At 35.2% G+C, this 19,543-nt stretch overlaps 1 protein-coding gene across 1 annotated transcript in view; it reads left to right on the plus strand.

Moving 5' to 3' along the window:
* Sesn (Sestrin) overlaps positions 1–17,946 on the plus strand; it is a 123,735-nt gene extending 105,789 nt beyond the window's left edge. The window contains exons 7-8 of the mRNA XM_090379006.1: positions 491–716; positions 16,271–17,946. Coding sequence (XP_090235132.1) covers positions 491–716; positions 16,271–16,357 — 313 coding nt within the window. The 3' untranslated portion in view covers positions 16,358–17,946. The remainder of the gene's footprint in view (positions 1–490; positions 717–16,270) is intronic.
* The last annotated feature ends 1,597 nt before the right edge of the window (positions 17,947–19,543 follow it).

Consider the following 19,543-nt stretch of genomic DNA (forward strand, 5'->3'; position numbering starts at 1 on the left):
ATTATTATTCATATGGTCAAATATGCAATTAGTTGGTGTTATGCAAACTTTATACATGGTTTTTGTCCATACATCATGATTTAATGATGTTTCACATCACATGCATATATCAGTTATCATTTCAAAGTGGTTAAAAATCACTCCATCCTTCCTGATAACCTCTAAATTTCTTGTTTTATTATTTTTTTTATTTTGAATGTTTGGAAGACTTCTGATGGAATGCTAATTAGTATATTACTTTATTTCTTTATTTTGTATTGCATTATTACTACCTCAGCCTTAAATCAATAAAAAATATTGCTGTGCAAATATAGAAGTATATTTTAGTAGTTTGAAGACATTTATTATATTTCTCTAAAATTAACAGGAATCCTACTTACCCCACACTCTGCAAAGAAAGTTTGAAACTGTAGATTAATATAAAAGTGAAACTTGCTGATATATAAGTAGATATTAAATACAATATAGCTAACTTTTTCTTAAATTGCAGCATGGGCCGGAAAAGTAATGTAGATACAACCATGTTCAGAAGAGGAATATGGAATTACATCCACTGCCTGTATGGAATTCGACATGATGATTATGATTACAGAGAGGTTAATGACTTGCTTGAAAGAAATCTCAAAACTTACATCAAAACTGTTTGCTGTTTCCCAGATCAGATACCAAAAATAGACTGTGACAGTGTTATGAGAGAGTTCAGGCATTCGGAAAAGGTTAGTATAACATTTGTGGTTGATATTAATACTCTGTTTATTGCCAAAGAATTAAATGTTCTATTAATGGTGAAAATGGCCTTGCTAAATTCCTTTTCCCTCTCCCCATACTCAGTTTCCCTTGAATCTGCACTTCCCATCCCTGTCCTATTGTGTCATGCAGTAGTGCAAGTCCCCAACTCAGTTGGGGACTTGCACTACGGGACTTGAGTCCACGTTTTCATTTAGAATATACAGTGTTTAGACATTATGTAGCAATTCCATGGATTATTTTTAATAATTTCTCATTTTTCATGTAATTTCACATATATTCTTACTAAAATATTTAAAGTTGCATTTTATTTTACATATACAGACATAAAAGTTAATTTTTAAACCATAGAAAATATTGAATGCACACATATGCCATGTTTTCACTTAAAAGGACTGCCAAAGATAATTTTGGGCATTAACTTCTTATTTTGAGATCCACTTGCAGTCAAATGGAAAAGTCTGTATTCAAATCTGTAAGTAACAAACAGAACTGTTCCAAGTCTCTCTCTCTCTCTCTCTCTCTACAAGGTGTGGTTATTAAATAATGAGACTGTTGCAATAAAATAAACACCAAATATTTCATACTTAACAAATTATCCTCCTCAAAATAATTGCCTTGCATTTTCACACACTGTTCTGTATGTTTCTTCAACACTCAGAAACATTTATGGAAGTCATCTTCTGTAAGCCGTTTTAACACTTTGGTCATTTTTTCCCCCCTTGAATGGCTTCACTATAGTGAAAATGGGTTCCCTTATCTTAAGTACACAATTTTCAGTTCAGGGAAGAGAAAGAAGTCACAAGTAGGGTTTGTGCCAGAAACTGGTGAACAGACGAGCACATGTGTTGGAACATCATCTTGATGGAGCATCCAACGAGCCTTCCACAATTCAGATCTCTTCAAATTTTTTCATACAGCCTTGTCAGAACTTCAGTGTAGTATGTTTAATTGGCAGATTTCATTTTTATGGTTTTTCATTTTTGATTTTGACTTTTTTTTTTGTCTGTAGAATTGTTTTTTATTCTATTGCATTGACCGTCTTTTAGTTTCTGAGTTGTATTGGAATAACTGACTTTAATTGCAAGTAATTACAGTACTAAGAGAGAGTCTGGATCATCTTCAATTTTTTCAAAACATCTTCATGAACACTGTCTTTTTGTTCTTTGATCTTCATTCAGAACTTTTGGCATAATCTTGGCGCACACTTTTCTCATGCCTAAATTTTCAGTTAAAATTTGCTAATTGTTTCTTTGTCCTTATTGAGTTCTATTTCAACCAATTATAGTGCTTAAACTGTGATTATCAATATCCTTACCTGGTCCACAGTTTCATCAGTTCATGCAATGCTAGTGTGTTCATTTGTCATCTTTCACATTTTCTCTTCCTTCTAAAAATCTTTTATGCCATTCAAACATGAGCTCTGGACATAGTATTGTCCCCATAAATTTTAAGTACTAACTCATTACTTTCAGTGTTGGTATTTTCTTTAGTTCTGTTAAAAATTTGAGGCTGATTCATTGTTCAATTGTTTTATCTGCCAATTTAATGGCAAACTGCAAAAAATACAAGATAATGAAAATCTCTCACTTCAAAACAAATGAGTGTGTTGGAATGTGACTTGGTAGACAACTAGAGAAAGGTCCAAGGTCAATTGCTGTGTCTTTGTTTCACAAGTGGCACTTGGTGTGTAAAGGCTGTGTGTGTGTGTGTGTGTGTGTGCGTGCGTGCGCGCACACACACACGCACATGTGCATGCAGTCCCATTATTTAATAGCCACACCTGGTATATTATATCAGGTGCTGAGGCAATCTAACCCTTATTGGGTTAGATTGTCTCAGCATCTGTTTAGTGTTGAGTTAGTGTCATCCTGAGATTACAGTTTATCAACATGAAATTTTAAAATTTCACTCACAAAACTGTAAAATGGAGACCTTTATAATCTATAAAATTTATGGAAACAATACGATGTACATTATGCACAGTTGTCTTTTTTATTTACCTAAATACCATTGTTAGTTATTACTTCATTTAGCTTTTCTAAAAGCATTACATTTACATTCAGTATGTTAATGATATATTATCAAGACTTGCTTGAAAGAAAGTCTAAGCATGCACACCTCCTTTTAGGAGGCATTCTATTGGAAGCCCATCTCAGTAATTGAACTTTATAATGAACCTGAACCTAAGGCAACGTTATGTAGATAATTTTCATCATATGGTGCAGCTGTATTAGATTGTATACTGGAAGCCAACATTGTTGGCCACATTAAGTTGGCCATAATCATGTTTGGATTCTATAAAAAAAAAAAAAAAAAAAAAAAAATTAAATTCATATTTAATATGAGTGATATCTTATGATAATAAATAAGATTTGTGGTGAAATCTTTTACTTCAACGATATAGCCTTAAAGTTTATCTGAAGAATAGCTGCTTGTTACCACACTGGACTAGACTTAATGGTTTAGGAGCTTTGCAGTGCAGTCTTTTGATTTTATGGAAACCAAATAGTGTTATATATATGAGGTGCTACCCAAATGTTCCCAAAATTTGAATGCTGCTTGGAAACTGTCTAGTACGGACTTGTGGTGCTAGGTTACACTGCATGCATCCTTTGTGAATCAGTGTGCCATGCAGTGTTGGGCCGGATAGAGTCATTGAATATTTATGTGCAGTTCTTTTGCAGTGTGTGTTTCACATAGTTTGTGATTATTGCAATGGCTGATGTGAGAGACCAACGTGCTTGCATCAAGTTTTGTTTCCTTCTTAATGATACAGCAGCAGAAACCCATAATAAGTCAAAACAAGCTTTAGGCCATATGCAGACCTACTACTGGATAAACAGTTTTAAAAACAGGTGAATGTTGGTTGATGATGGCAATTGCTCTGGGTATCCATCATCGAGCACCACCCCAGAAAATGTTGCAAGAGTTTGGGTGGCGATCCATGAAGACTGCAGGCAGACCATCCACGACATTTATGGCATTGTAGCACATACAGTACGTGTCAGCGGATTTTGTCAGACTAGTTGAACATAAGGATTGTGCCCAAATTCATGTCATGGATATTGAGAGAAGACCAAAAGCAGCATTGCATGAAAGTTAGTGGAGATCTTTAAGAACTGACCAGAAGTGATCAAACTTCCTTTCTACGATCATCACTGGGGACAAGAGTTGGGTGTATGGGTATGACCCAGAAACCAAGCAACAATTATCCCAGTGGTAGAGCCCATCTTCACCCTGACAAGTGAGGAGTAATGCAGAGTCCATGCTGATCTGTTTTTTGGACATTTATCCATAAGGAATTCATTCTTCCTCACCAGACCGTCAACACAAAGTTCTACTGTGACATTCTGAGGCAGTTAACAGAAGCCGTCAGGAGGAAATATCCAGGGAATTGACACACAAAGAACTGGGTCCTGAATCATGACAATGCACCAGCTCCCACATCAGTCACTGTGGTACAGTTTTTGGCATACAACAACATGACAATCACCCCCACCCATTATTTCAGACTTTGCCTCCTGTGACTTTCTCTTCCCAAGAATGAAAATCAAGCCCAAAGGGTCGAAGGTTTGACAGTGTGGAGGATATCCAAACTGAATCACAGGCAGTGTTGAACACTATGATGAAGGACTTTCAGGATACATTTAAATCATGGGAGAAGCCCTGGGATCAGTGTATACATTCACAAGGGGACTACTTCGAAGGTGACGATGCTGAATAAGACCCAGGATGAGTCTAATTTATTTTATAAATACATTTTGGGAACTTTTGGGTAGCACCTCGTATATATATCGTATATAAAATACTAACTTAAAACACTACACTGTTTTAAGTTAGTATTTTTTCATTGTCTTCAACATGTCTTTATATTTCATCTTTCAAAAATAGAATTTATGCACATATGCAAAAAAACAAATGGCAAACTTAAGAGTTTCATTTTCATCCTAAACTCTTTCTCAGTGAATATCAGCTTCCTCAAATGCCTTTACCTCATTTGGACTATTTTATCTGCTGCCTATATCACTCAGATGACTAAACAGATAATATATGAAAATTTTTGATGTACTTTCCATAAGCTGGCTTTCTGTAGTATAAGTTCCCTAACATTGCAGTCATTTTCTTTTGTGATTTAGCATAGACCACAGACTACTAAACTTGGGTGCACTATTCAAGATGCAGCCCAGTGATTTCCTTATTCAACAGGATAATCATTTCTGTCCTTGCAGAAAAAGTCCCACATGTCAATAGTTAGTACACTGGACCGAACCTATTGGTAACTCTTTAGGAGGCTTCCGGATCAGCTAGTTTATAATCTTGCTACCTCTACTCTGCCAGATAGTGACTGGAGGGAGTCCGAGTAGTGTGTATGTGGGGCCATTGTTGAGGTCATGTTATGTCAAGGATCTGGATATGTTCTTAACATGTATATGCCATATCCAAAAGATTCATTACTTCATACAGTATGTTCCCCCCCCTTACTTTTTCTTACTATTGAATACACCATGATTTGTCAAACTATTAGAGTAAGCTTATCTGCGAAAAGATCTAAACCTCCCAAACACTTTTTAGCTCATTTCACAAATGTACATGGTCTCAGTTCTAATCTCAATGATGTTGATTTCCACTTGCAGTCTGCCAAACATCGTGTACTTTTTCTGACAGAATCTCTTGATTCAAATTATTCGCTGTATGATTCCTTTCGCCTCAAAGGTGGTACTTGTGCATATGTCCGTTCCGATATTCAGAGACTTGGTAATTTGGAATCTCCTCTTTTTTGATCTTCTTTGACTTAATCTCTCTACCTCATTCTGGAAAATCATCTGTTGTGTCTACTGTTCTCCCAACTCCACTAATCACTTGGAGCTCTTTGACTTCCTCTCTTTGCAACTTTACTTTCTCCAGTCCAACTTTCCTAACAGTGAGGTAATTTTCATTGGTGATTTTAATGTTCACAACTCCAGCTGGCTTCCGTTTTCTAGTCACACTGACCCAGCTGGTCAAGATGCTGAGCCTTTTGCAATTACTAATGACCTTGCACAGATTGTTCATTTACCTACAAGAATACTGGACAGTCCTAACCATGCAGCTAATACACTTGATCTTTTTCTCACAAACAGTTCTAAGTTCACGGTCGAAGTGAGTGGTCCTTTAAGTACTTCAGATCACAACTTGGTGATTATCTGTTCTCCAATGGAGCCTTTATCTCATGGCTATTCCCAACCTAGTGTTGTTTGGCATTACAAGAATGCAAAATGGGATGACATGCAAGATTTCTTTTCCTTGGTTGGATTACTGTTTCAAAACTTCTGATATAAACATTTGCTCAGATTGTGTCAGTGGAATCCTTTATTCCACACTCCACTTTAAAATCTTGTCCTTTTTCTAAACCTTGGTTTTCCAATAAATATGCTAAGGTTGTTCAAGAGAAGAATGTTGCATGTCGTAATTGGCTTTTTTCCAATTCTTCAGTTTCATTTTCTGCCTACACCAAAGCTCGCAACAATTGTAAAGCAGTTATTAATTAGTTTGAACAGGCTAAGAGTAGAAAACTTGCTTCTTGCCCTAATGGTAACCGAGCATTCTGGTCTCTTGCCAAACTATTGGCTGCAACTTTTGCCCATCTTTGCTCCCACCTCTGTCAGTGACAACAGAACCAGATGGTTTTATTGTCACTTCAGCCAAGGATAAAGCTGATCTGCTAGCATCCCATTTTTCTTCCAACTCGTGTATTAATGAACTTGGTAAAACACCTCCCACCATTTCCAACACGCTCCATTCAATGCCTCCTGTGGTCTCCCCTCAAAAGGATGTCAGAAGGATTTTGATGAATCTTGATACTAAGAAAGCTCCAGGTCCTAATGGTATTTCTCCACTTGTTTTCAAAACCTGTGCTCCTGAACTTAGTCTTATTCTTTGCCTTCTTTTTTCACTTTCTTATTCCAAAGGTGTTTTTCCTTCTGCTTGGAAATTTGCTCATATCCAGCCAATTCATAAAAAGGGTGACAAATCCCTCCCATCAAATTATCATCCCATTGCAATTACTTCTACTCTTTCTAAAATAATGGAGAAATCAATTAACTGCCAACTCTTAAACTACCTACGAACTTTCCATCTGACCAACGATTGCCAGTATGGATTCTGTCAGTGTCGATCCACTGGTTGATATTCTGGCTTATATTACCCATTTATGGACAAATTCAAAGGAAAAGTTCGGTGAAACATAAGCAGTTGCTTTTGACATCTCAAAGGCTTTTGATCGTGTTTGGCATAAAGGTCTTTTAAATAAGCTTCCACCTTATGGTTTTCATCTGTTTTTGTAATTGGTTATCGAGTTTTCTCTCTGATGGTGATGGTAGATGGCTCTCTGTCTAACTTTTTCACTAATGTTGGTGTCCCCCAAGGTTCAGTTCTTTCTCCCACTCTTTTTCTCTTGTATATTAATGACCTTCTTCCGTTGATTGGAAATCCTATCCATAGTTTTGCTGATGATAGCACCTTGCATTCCACTTTCCATTTTGAGAAACCTTGCCCTGCTCAATCAGCTTCAACTTCTCGAAAATCTGCTACCAGTTCCTTAAATGCCGATCTTCAGGTAATTCTCCAGTGGGGCAAAGACAACTTAGTTGATTTCAACCCTTCTAAAACTCAGTCTTGTCTTATATCTCACAAAAAGGATTCTTCTGCTCCTATGCTTATCTTTAGTGACACTCCGATTTCTAGGCAAAATGATATATCTCTTTTGGGGATTACCCTGACTTCTAATCTCTCTTGGCACAAGCACATTACAAATATTGCTTCCTCTGCATCTAAAAAACTTGGTTTTGTTTTCTCTTTGGCTCTCGTTGTTACTTTTCTTTGAAGCAGCTGTTCCCTCTGTACAAATAGCAAATTTGCCCTGCCATGGAATATTGTGCCCACATCTGGGGCAGTGCCCCCAAAACCTATCTCAGGTTTCTTGATTCCATTCAGAAGAGGGCAGTTAGGTTAATTAACGACTCATCTTTAACAGTCTTTCCACTCGCTGTCTCATAGACGTACTGTTTCTGCTTCATGCCTTTTCTACAGATAATTCCATGGGCACTGTTCTTCTGAATTGGCTTATATAATTCCCACTCTTTCAAAACAGTCCAAACATGTGCCACCCCACCAGCCAACATCCATTTACTGTCCAACTTCAAACTCACAGAACAAACTTTTCATCTTCCTCGTTTATTCATTCAACTGCTGTTTTCTGGAACAACCTTCCTTCATACATATTTCCTGAAAATTAGTCTACAGAAGTTCAAGTCTAATGTCAACAAATATCTTTTTTCATCTTCTCAACCTCCAACCCAAGCATGGTACTAAGTTCTATAGGTTTTAATATAACTTAGAACTTAGGTTCTAAGTTCTATAGGTTCTCTTCTTTGGGGCTTTCAAAAAAAAAATAAAAAAAAAATTAGAAGATTACTGTCATTAATCTAATTACCAAACCTTTTTTATCATCAGTAAACATAGACATTAAACTTGATATGCCAACATCACTATTGTTAATAAATGTTAATAACAGTAAGGAGCCCAAAACTGAATCATGAATGGAGAAGGAGATCACTCATAAAATTATTCATGAAACGAGTAGCTGTTCAGCAGTGAACATGCAGTCTTCTACCACTTACTCATCCCTTTATCCATAGCAGTAACTTACCTTAATGCCCACTGTTCCTATCTGTACTGTCTGACCTCCATCTCGTTGATAGGTTCAATATGGCCCTAGTAGCCCTTGGGCCAGAAATAACAATACCAGTCCTATCTGTACAGCAGTCATCCATATGGAAAAGTATCAAATATTTTTACTGAAATTTAATTATATAATGTAAAAATTATTTTTTTATTATTTTTTTTTTTTTGCATCTAGTTTCTTTTTGACTACTTCATAGTAGCTAAATCGGATTATTTATACATTATCTACCCTTAACAAACATGCACTTTGATTTCCATATACAGTCGAACTTCCCTATAAAGAATTCGATAAATCCAGTGAAAAAATTCGTTATAGAGAAATTTCATTATACAGAGAATATCTTTTTTATTAGAAATTGTTATCTAATTAGAAAATGAAAATGAATCTACATTTATTTTTAATGTATTTTATTTCAAAAACACTTATTTAAGTTATGTTTACACAATATTTGCTGACAAGTATCATAAATTAAAAAAAAGCTGTAATTTTCGTTTGCACAGTACAATTATGTTTGATTCTCAAAGAAAAACTCACATTTGTTCAGAACATTAAAAACATTATCAGGAACATTTTCACAAAACTGTAGACCCGTACGAACCGTTTGAAAAGCGTGAATCATTTCTTTGCGAGTTGGCTTTTCTATGGGTTGTTCTGATGCGTCTTCAGCGTCATCATTAATTTCTATGTGATCATGGTCGCATCTAACACTGTTCAGCAGTATTTCATCTTCATTTGGATGTTCTGTTGTGGTCAGATCTTGATCTACATAAACATAACCAGTGTTATTTCATTTTCGATGTTTCCAGATGATTCTAATAAAGTCTAAAAGGAAGATTCTAATAAAGTTGGGAAAGGGGCAGTTCATCTTGTTCGTCCAGTTGTTGTTTGACTTCTGTATTCAATGCAAATCCTGCTTTCGAAAAACAATTTTGAATAGTGTATTCAGTGACATCGTTTGTCCAAACTCTTGCCAGTTCAGAGATGCAATCTCTAAGGTTAATTGTAACCTCCAAGTTTATATTTTCTGATAATGCACTGACAATCTTCATTATTATTCTCTTTCGATAATGAAATTTAAAATTTTTAATAATGCCTTAGTCCATTGGCTGGAGTTCAGACGTTACATTTGGTGGTAAAAACAACAACTTCACACTTAAGTTTGGCAGAAATACTGGCAGGATGTGCTGGACAGTTGTTAGTTATCAACACGATTTTTCTTTTTTCTTTTGTTATACGATTGTCCAGTTTTAATAACCATTCTTAATAATATCACTTGTCATCCATGCTTTTTTTATTAAAGGTGTAGTCAACTTCCAAAGATTTTGTGCCTCTAAAACATCTTGGGTTTTTTGATCTTCCGATGACTAAAAGTGTTAATTTTTTACTTTTTTTTTTTTTTTTTTCATGTGAACCCCAAACACGAGAGGTATTAGAACCTATAGTACTTAGTACCGTGCTTGGGTGGGAGGTTGAGAGGACGAAAGAAGATATTTGTTGACATTGGACTTGAACTTCTGTAGATTGTAATTTTCAGGAAATACGTATGAAGGAAGGTTGTTCCAGAAAACGGCAGTTGAATGAATAAATGAGGAAGATGAAAAGTTGGTTCTGTGGGGTTTGAAGTTGGACAGTAAATGGATGTTGGCTGGTGGCGGCACGTGTTCGGACTGTTTTGAAAGAGAGAGCGGGAATTATAGAAGCCAATTCAGAAGAACATTGCCCATGAAAGTATCTGTAGAAGAGGCATGCAGCAGAAACAGTACGTCTATGAGAAAGCGAGTGGAGAGACTCTGTTAGAGATGAATCATTAATTAACCTAACTGCCCTCTTCTGAATGGAATCAAGAAGCCTGAGAGAGGTTTTGGGGGCACCACCCCAGATGTGGGAACAATATTCCATGGCAGGGCGGATTTGCGATTTATACAGAGTGAGCAGCTGTTTGGAAGAAAAGTAACGCCGAGAGCGAAAGAGAAAAACCAAGTTTTTAGATGCAGAGGAAGCAATGTTTGTAACGTGCTTGTGCCAAGAGAGATTAGAAGTCAGGGTAATCCCCAAAAGAGATATATCATTTTACCTAGAAATCGGAGTGTCACTAAAGATAAGCATAGGAGCAGAAGAATCCTTTTTGCGAGATATAAGACAAGACAAGACTGAGTTTTAGAAGGGTTGAAATCAACTAAGCTGTCTTTGCCCCACTGGAGAATTACTTGAAGATCGGCATTTAAGGAATCGGTAGCAGATTTTCAAGAAGTTGAAGCTGATTGAGCAGGACAAGGTTTCTCAAAATGGAAAGTGGAATGCAATTTGCTGTCATCGGCAAAACTAGGATAGGATTTCGAGTCAATGGAAGAAGGTCATTAATATACAAGAGGAAAAGAGTGGGGGAAAGAACTGAACCTTGGGGGACACTGGTATTAGTGGAGAAGTTAGAAGACAGAGAGCCATCTACCATCACCCTCAGTGAGCGATCAGAGAGAAAACTGGATAACCAATTACTAAAAACAGTTGGCAAACCATAAGATGGAAGCTTGTTTAGAAGACCTTTATGCCAAACACGATCAAAAGCCTTTGAGATGTCAAGAGCAACTACTTGTGTTTCGCCGAACCTTTCCATTGAATTAGTCCATAAATGAGTAACATAAGCCAGAATATCACCAGTGGATCGGCACTGACGGAATCCATACTGGCGATCGTTGATCAGACGGAAGGTTTCTAGGTAGTTTAAGAGTTGGCAGTTAATTGATTTCTCCATTACTTTAGAAAGAGTAGAAGTAATTGCAATGGGACGATAATTGGATGGGAGGGATTTGTCACCCTTTTTAGGAACTGGCTGGATATGAGCAAATTTCCAAGCAGAAGGAAAAACACCTTTGGAATAAGAAAGTTAAAAAAGGCGGCAAAGAATAGGAGTAAGTTCAGGAGCACAGGTTTTGACAACAAGTGGAGAAATACCATCGGGACCTGGAGTTTTCTTAGCATCAAGATTCATCAAAATCCTTCTGATATCCTTTTGACGGAAGACCACAGGAGGCATTGAATGGAGTGTGGTGGGAGGTGTTTACCAAGATCATTAATACATGAACTGGAAGAAAAATGGGATGCTAGCAGGTCAGCTTTATCCTTGGCTGAAGTGACAACAGAACCATCTGGTTTGGACAGAGGTGGGAGCAGAGATGGGCAAAAGTTGCGGCCAATAGCTTTGGCAAGAAACCAGAATGCTCGGCTACCATTAGGGCAAGAAGCAAGTTTTCTACTCTTAGCCTGTTCAAACTCTAGTTTGGACTGATTAGTAACTGCTTTACAATTGTTGCGAGCTTTGGTGTAGGCAGAAAATGACACTGAAGAATTAGAAACAAGCCAATTACGATATGCAACATTCTTCTCTTGAACAGCCTTAGCACATTTATTGGAAAACCAAGGTTTAGATAAAGGACGAGATTTTAAAGTGGAGTGTGGGATAAAGGATTCCATTCCTGCAAGAATAATTTCATTGACACGATCTGAGCAAATATTGACATCGGGAGTTTTGAAACAGTAATCCGACCAAGAAAAAGAAGAAAAGAAATCTCGAAGGTTAATCCCATTTTTCATTTTCTAATGCCAAACAACGCGAGGTTGGGAATAGCCACGAGATAAAGGCTCCATTAGAAAAGAGACAATCACCAAGTTGTGAGATGAGGTGCCTAAAGACCACTCACTTCGACCGTGTACTTAGAAGGGTTGTTTGTGAGAAAAAGATCAAGCGTATTGGCTGTATGATTAGGATTGTCCGGTATTCTTGTAGGTAAATGTATTCTTGTAGGACTTCCTGTCATATTTGCTCAAACTAGCAGTGATTCTTTCTTTGCTTTGTTTTCTGCCAAAACATTTATCGTACTTAAAAGAAAGTGTTCTACAGGGTGTCTCAAAAATTTGGTACAAACGTTTAGGGGAGGTAGGTGACATCTAAAGGAATGTGAATCGCATAGGAACCCATAACCGGAAACGTCACGGGAAAGTAGTAGCAGAGGCACAAGAAGCAGAAATGACACAAGACAGTAATTAGTGGCAAATATTTATTTGACATAATATTAACAATGGAGTACATTGATACTTTTTAACATGTTTGGGTGATTTGGATGGAGGCACACTCCAAATGATCCCTGTTTTTACAACCATTGCAAAACTTGATACCACTTAAGTTTTACACCCCCCTCCCCCCACCCAGTGAAAGTGAATTACTGCTCACATCCCTATTGGCATAGATACATAAATACATTCAGTAATGTCCAATTGCAAATAATACTGTGTATACTAAACAATACTGCATTGATGCACAGATTAACCTGCATGTGCAGTTCCCTGATGCTAATGGGAGTGTGGTAGGGAGAAACCACACACACACACACTAATGAATTTCCAAGTTACAGCTCCTTATGATCACGTTATTGGAGAAAAAATAGGGACTTTGATGTCCTCCTCATATACGAGGAATAAATATATATAGCATATTAATGAGAAAGTTTCAATAATATAGTTACCATACTCGTTGATATACAGTGTTGTCAAAGGGGGGGGGGTTGGTATGAAAGATAAAAGGCCAAATTTTATACTGAGTTTAATGCTTATGATGCATTAAACATTGATGCATTATTTTATAGTGAGTTTAATGCTTGTGATGCTTACATACAGGGTAATTCAAAATGATCTTTCCGAACTTTATTGTGGCAAAATAAATAAATTTACTCCAGAAAGCAAATTTATGTTGTGCCAGTTCCTGTGACAGCGGCATCTCTAAGTGTAGCTAAAACAGTGATGGGATCAGGTGCCCAACTTCCTTTTTAATGTTGAATGTTTTAGATACAAAATTTGGCTTTGTTGAAAAATTAAATTATCTAAAGATTTTTATTATTTATATGTTAAATATTTGTGTCATCAGTATTATAAACAGATATCTCAAATGTATTTAGTGGACATTGTGTAGAAAAATAATATAATGGGGTACACCCAATATCTTTTCAGAAAATTGTTTTATATACACACAGTGGTGAGCTATAGTAGGCTCACATGGGCCCAATGTTATTTTTTTTTTAAAAATTTGTGAGCCCATTGTTGAGATGATCATTTATTTTACAAATGAAATCCTGGATGCAATTATTGAGTATGCAGAGCCGAAACTACAGTGGGGCGAGCAGGGCTGTAATCAAAGAACTAGTGAGAGTAGCAACGTAGAGGGGCGGGGGATTGAAGCAACTAAGATATTATATAAACTTTATGAAGATGAAATGTTGGCAGATTTTGAAACTTTGTTGAGCTTTTCACTGTGTACAAAATGTTCTAAAATATAATGGCATGCAGGCAATAATTAAAAAAAAAAAAAAAACTATCACCAATCTCCAAAAAACTAGCACGAATTAAGGATAACTTGATGTGGAAACTATAAAGATCGGTCGTATGTTCGGGCCATGATGTGAGCAGCTTGTAGCTGGCAGATGGCAATTGTGGGTCGGAGGCTTTATGCAAACATTTTGAATCAGAAGTTAAATATTCGGGATTATTAAATTGACATTTAAATTTTGAATTTCTTAACCATTTAGCACTAATGATCAACATCCTGCAGGAGCTCACTTAGCTTCCAAGAAGCTTTACAGAATCACAATGACAAAAGCAGATAAATTAATTATTCGAACTATCAATGCTATTGCTAATTTGAAATTTAATTTCCTTCAGAAATTATGAAGCAAAAATTGAGTATGTTGAAGTGGAAAGAATTTGAAGGAATCAAAATCGAAAGTAAAAAAATTACCTCGTGACAAGTTATTGAATGCATTGTTTTATCCTTAAAGGATAAGTTATTAATGCAACAGGGTGATTTTAAATTAAATAAAGAAAATAACGATACTATTGAAAGAAATTTTAAATATGCTACCCAAAATCGTGAATGTGAAAAAACCTTCGTCTCGGTTACAATACGGTGAAAACCGAATAAGAAATTTAAATTTTCTGATAAAATATGAAATAAAAATTAATGATTTTGTCGAAGACAGTTTATCTTTAAAATTAGTGAAATTCCCTTTTCAATTAAGAAAGCCAGAAAATATCTTTGAAACCATTACGATTAGCAGTGCTGAAGCTGAGTGAGCTTTCAGCATAATGAAATAATATTGTGACAATTAAACACGTTGCAGATTATGATGACCATACATCTAAATGGAAAACCATTGCTTCAATTTGATCCGTTACGTAAAAAATCATTCCTCTGTAATCATCGCTCAGCTATTGAGCAAAGCAGTAGATCAACAACAAATATTAATAAAGTAGTAAATTTTATATGGCAACTTTTAGAATAAATTTTTCTTGAATGTTTGTGAAATAATTTTTTTCGTGTAATCTGTCATTTTCTTTTTTTTTTGTGTACTTTTTCTAGAAAGTTTGTTTCTTATGTAATATTTATTTTTATATTGTGGAATGTTTTGTGATAGTTTTTATGTTATTTGTGATATGGGAAATATTTCATGTTATTTTTTATTCGCAATATTAAAATTTTATCATGAAAAAAATGTATCCATATTTCCCAAGTTGTTAAAAAAAGAGACATGGTAGATGGCTTATGCGAAACATCTTATTTTGATTTGTATATATCGATTACAAAATAAGAGCTTTTTTATTGTAAATATTTTATTGATCATTCACAGATTTTCATAATTTCTGGAAGGACAAGATACAATGGATTTATGATAACCGAAGTAAGATGTATACTTGAGTGCAACGTATCTAAATATCTCTGTAAAATATCACAGATTGATGTACTGATCTTGTAGTTGAAGCAACATATGCAGCTGGCACCTCCGTAGCCAGGTGGGAAGGAGCAGCAGTGCGTAGCACACGCTTCTTGATTAGACTGGGGTTCAAGCCCGTCACCACCAAATACGGAGGATGCGGAAAGGTCAGGGAATGACCACCGCATATCCCGGAGCAATATGGCCTTAGTTGCTAATGCTCCTAAAAACCAAATAACAAACAAACAAACATATGCAGCTGTTAGGGGCACCTAAAAATGGAATGTAACGAAAAAAGAAATTGTTGACAAAAATTGTATTGTTGCAATCATACTTACTACAGTAGTAACTTCAGGAAGTATGTTTGTGACTTCATACTATTCAAAATCCTAAAAAGTTAGAACTCCAGACACTGTCGTATCCAGTTATCACGTAAGGCGAGGCATGACGACCAGGTTTAAGGTTTTTTTTTTTTTTTTAGATAGACCTAGGAACATTTTACACATTCACTTATACGCATCGTTAATGGTATAATAAGCTGCATCTGACCACCCCCTAAATCTGCCCCTGACTCGAGATATCATCCCGGTCATGAAAAATGCATCACACGCTCTAATCACACTACTAGTAGTGCGAACGTGGGAAGCACTTCTAGTGGAAGCAGTGGATGACGTCACTTCCGTGACCGATCACATTTAATTGGTAGAAAGTTGGAAAAACTGCGAGCTCATTGTTAAAATATTCACAGCTCACTACTATATATATATATATATACTATCATTGAATAAATAGATAAATAATTATTTTTTATAATTTAAAATATTGGATATATATATAAAAATCATTAAGGGATGCATTAACAGAAAATATGGAATGGCAGTATAATTCATTGAGAAACCTTGGGATTATTGGACTTGGATAAATTAGATGCAATGCCATTTGCTAGGTAGATCAAGATTTTATTTCATAGACATTTTAAATATTATGAACAATCTTTTTATATACTTATGAAACTGATCTTCACTATTTTTCATTTCAGGTTCATGTGAATCTCATGATGTTTGAAGCAAGGATGCAAGCTGAACTCCTTTATGCATTACGTGCAATTATGCAATATATGACATGATTATATTTGTCCTAAGTAATATAAAGCTCACCAATAACTGTGATTGATTTTACTGGTTCTACAAGAACTCTTCATCTAGAAAGTTTACATGGACACACTTGGAAGAAGGTAATTAAATGTGAGAAACTGTAAGCAAAGCAAACAGCCATTGTTGAGATATTTTGCTCCAAGTAATCTTGGTAATATCAAATTTCAGACTAGCCTATGTGAAAACCTGAAACAACAATTTGTGGTTTGTTTCTGTATGTAAATGTTCTTTTGTGTAAATTGTTTAGGGCTGTGTTTTTTTACACAGATGTAAATGCAGAGTATTCATGTAAGTTATGTAAGTTTTGCAGTGCAAATATGTGGTCTCACTTTAACGAAATATTTTGAACATATCTGCATTTATTTGTTATATAGATAATCTTAGAACCCAGACTATGGAAAATTTCCAAAATGTAACAATTTTGGAGTTAATTTCTAAGTGTCTATTTTATTTTATTTTATTTTTGACACAGAGTTTGTGCTACTTGATAGTTCGTGTATATTTCTTCAAAAGTAAATATTTGCTTCGTTTGTCACTTTTCCTTAAAAATAAAATTTTAGATCTTCTTATCTGACTTAAGAAATAATTTAGTTTTGATAAACATCTGTATGGTTAATTCACCAGATAATGAAAAGGTACATTTTTATTAGATAACAAATCTGGATAAGGCATACTTTATTACAGCTGTAGGGGGAATGCATATGGCCTTTATTACTTGGATATATGCAGTACTCCATATCATATTATACATCTCTTATTCCTCAAGATAGTTATAGTCTAACTTATTTCTGTCTTAATTCAAGCCTGCCTGGAATATTATGTTTTACTTCAGTATTATCTAGATATTTTATTACATGCTGAAATATTTATTAAATCAGTATCAACTCCATTTCTCATCATTGTGTTGAAATTGAGTGAATTTCTAAAAACAGCTTAATCTTAATCTTCGAAAGTATGTTATATAAATAAAAAGCAAACTTTGTCAAATTTTTTTCCCTCCTCCACTTTGGAACCTTAGTATCACATTGTGAAATAATCAATACTTTGTGTAATCAATTATTATATGTGTAGATATATCCTTATGCCAGATACTCATTATTCTTATGAAACAAATATATTTTGTGGAGGGACAAATTAAGCTTTATGTGCTGGTTCTGTGACATACTGTCTTCCACGTCTATATGTCAGAAATTGTAGTGTTGAAATGTTTAGTTTCTTCCATGGCTACACTTTTTGTGTACTTTAGTTATCCTTTAATATAGTGTCATTTGTTAAGTGAAAACAAAAACAGGGTAGACTAGCTGTTGCCATGTATTAGTTTTTTCATTCTAGTCTTTTTTTCTGTGATCCACCAACAACCCATCACACACAATATTGAATTAGCCACAAATGTCAAAAGATGCTTGTATTTATTCATTGATTGTCTTTGCTGTCTGTTAGAGAACTTTTTAAAAGAGAAGTGTAATATCTTTGGAGAATTTATTTCTCTTCATTTGCTTACATTTTTAGTCTTAACAGATAATGTTGGTGGAAATTGAGTTTTGATGTCATCTTTATAGCCATATTATATTTCTTTCAATTTTTCTGCAGATCTGTTATTTGTATCTTTTTTTTTTAAATAAATAATTAAATAGAATGTGCTTTTTTTTTTTTTTTTTTTTTTAGAAACTATGCAGTCAGATTTATCCGCAACTTTGTTAATTATAGTATATAATAACTTAAGATAGATAGACATGCTCAATTTCAGTTATTTCATTCTTCAATATCATGATTGCACTTTAAAATTTCTTATATCACTAATATGCTGGAGCCTTTCTGCTCTAGCATATATTGCCAACTGCCTTTCTAAGTATTTATAAGTTCTAGTTTCTTAAAAAGAGTAGCCAGGCACCAATGCTAAACCTGTGACATCATTTCAGCATGGCAGCAATCCTTGAAATACCTAGACTCCCAAAAAATGGAAAACATTAGAATAATTATTGTAGTTAAAATGCCAGCAAGGTTTGCCTTGGCTCCAAATATCTGGGACCAGTGTGGATGGCAGATTCCATCTTCTGCAGTGAAAACTAGGCTGCACTGGGCAGAAGAGAGTAATAGATTTTGTCTTCTGGTCTGTATGGGAGATTAATGAACACTGGCATAGACCCTGCACAGGTGAAGTGAGAAATGCTTCTAAGGCTGTTCAGAGACCACAATGATGTAACCAGGTAGAGCCAATCTGTGGTTGCTAGGTTTTGCTGATATATGTGATGGCATCTTAGTCCAACTTAGTCTCTATTAGTATGCAGTACAATGGGAGCATATTTGCCAATCTATCACTGATAATTCTTTTAGGATATTCATTTTCATCAAATACTTGGTTTTTATGTGGCTGATATGCTCCATAAAAGTAAATTTCTTAAGATAAGTCCCATAAAACAGACAACTGGAATAATTTGTCCTTTGAGTTTTAATTGCAGATCAGAATGAGCCTTTTCCTGCAAAAATGTTTATAATCTTTTGTGTAGAAAGTTTATATTTGTTTCTGCTCATTTAGTGACTTTATGGTTTTGTAACTGTTATGGTAATATTGATTGCAATTTGTTATGGTGTTTCTCTTGCATGCAGACGGTATGGTGCTTACTACCAGGCTTGGCCTTAGTTTGCGGAGTCAAGGCAATGTGCATAGCGGGACCCCTCTGGTGATCACTACAGTTTGTCAAACCCAACACTTCCCTAATTATCATTTGCAGTTAAAGATTGTTTGGTGGAAAAAATCAAATTTTTGAAGCCAAGGTCTATAATAGCATAATAAATCACTAATTCTAAAAATTAACAAATTAAAAATTAAAGTGTAAAAAAATCTGCATATGTAATATTCTAAGTGAATAACAAATCTTGCAAGCTGTAATTAAGCAGAAGAGTTATGATTTTACAATGGTCATTTTCAAACAAAATGCTAACTGCCTTTCTAAGTTCTAGTTTCTTAAAACCTTTTCGCTCCCAGAAGCTAGTGAGAATTCTGACTATAGTACGTATAAAATGTTGAAATATTTGTACAGTCAGTCCTCATATAGCACAATAGTTGTGTTCCTAGAAACTCTTGTGCAATGCAAAATCGTGCAATATAAACAGGCCCTATGGGAAAAATAGGGTTAGGTGCTGACCACCCAAGATTG

This window comes from Mastigoproctus giganteus, chromosome 8 (assembly GCF_048544385.1).
Source record: "Mastigoproctus giganteus isolate SK-2022 chromosome 8, ASM4854438v1, whole genome shotgun sequence".
In the NCBI taxonomy this organism is placed as follows: Eukaryota; Metazoa; Arthropoda; class Arachnida; order Uropygi; family Thelyphonidae; genus Mastigoproctus; species Mastigoproctus giganteus.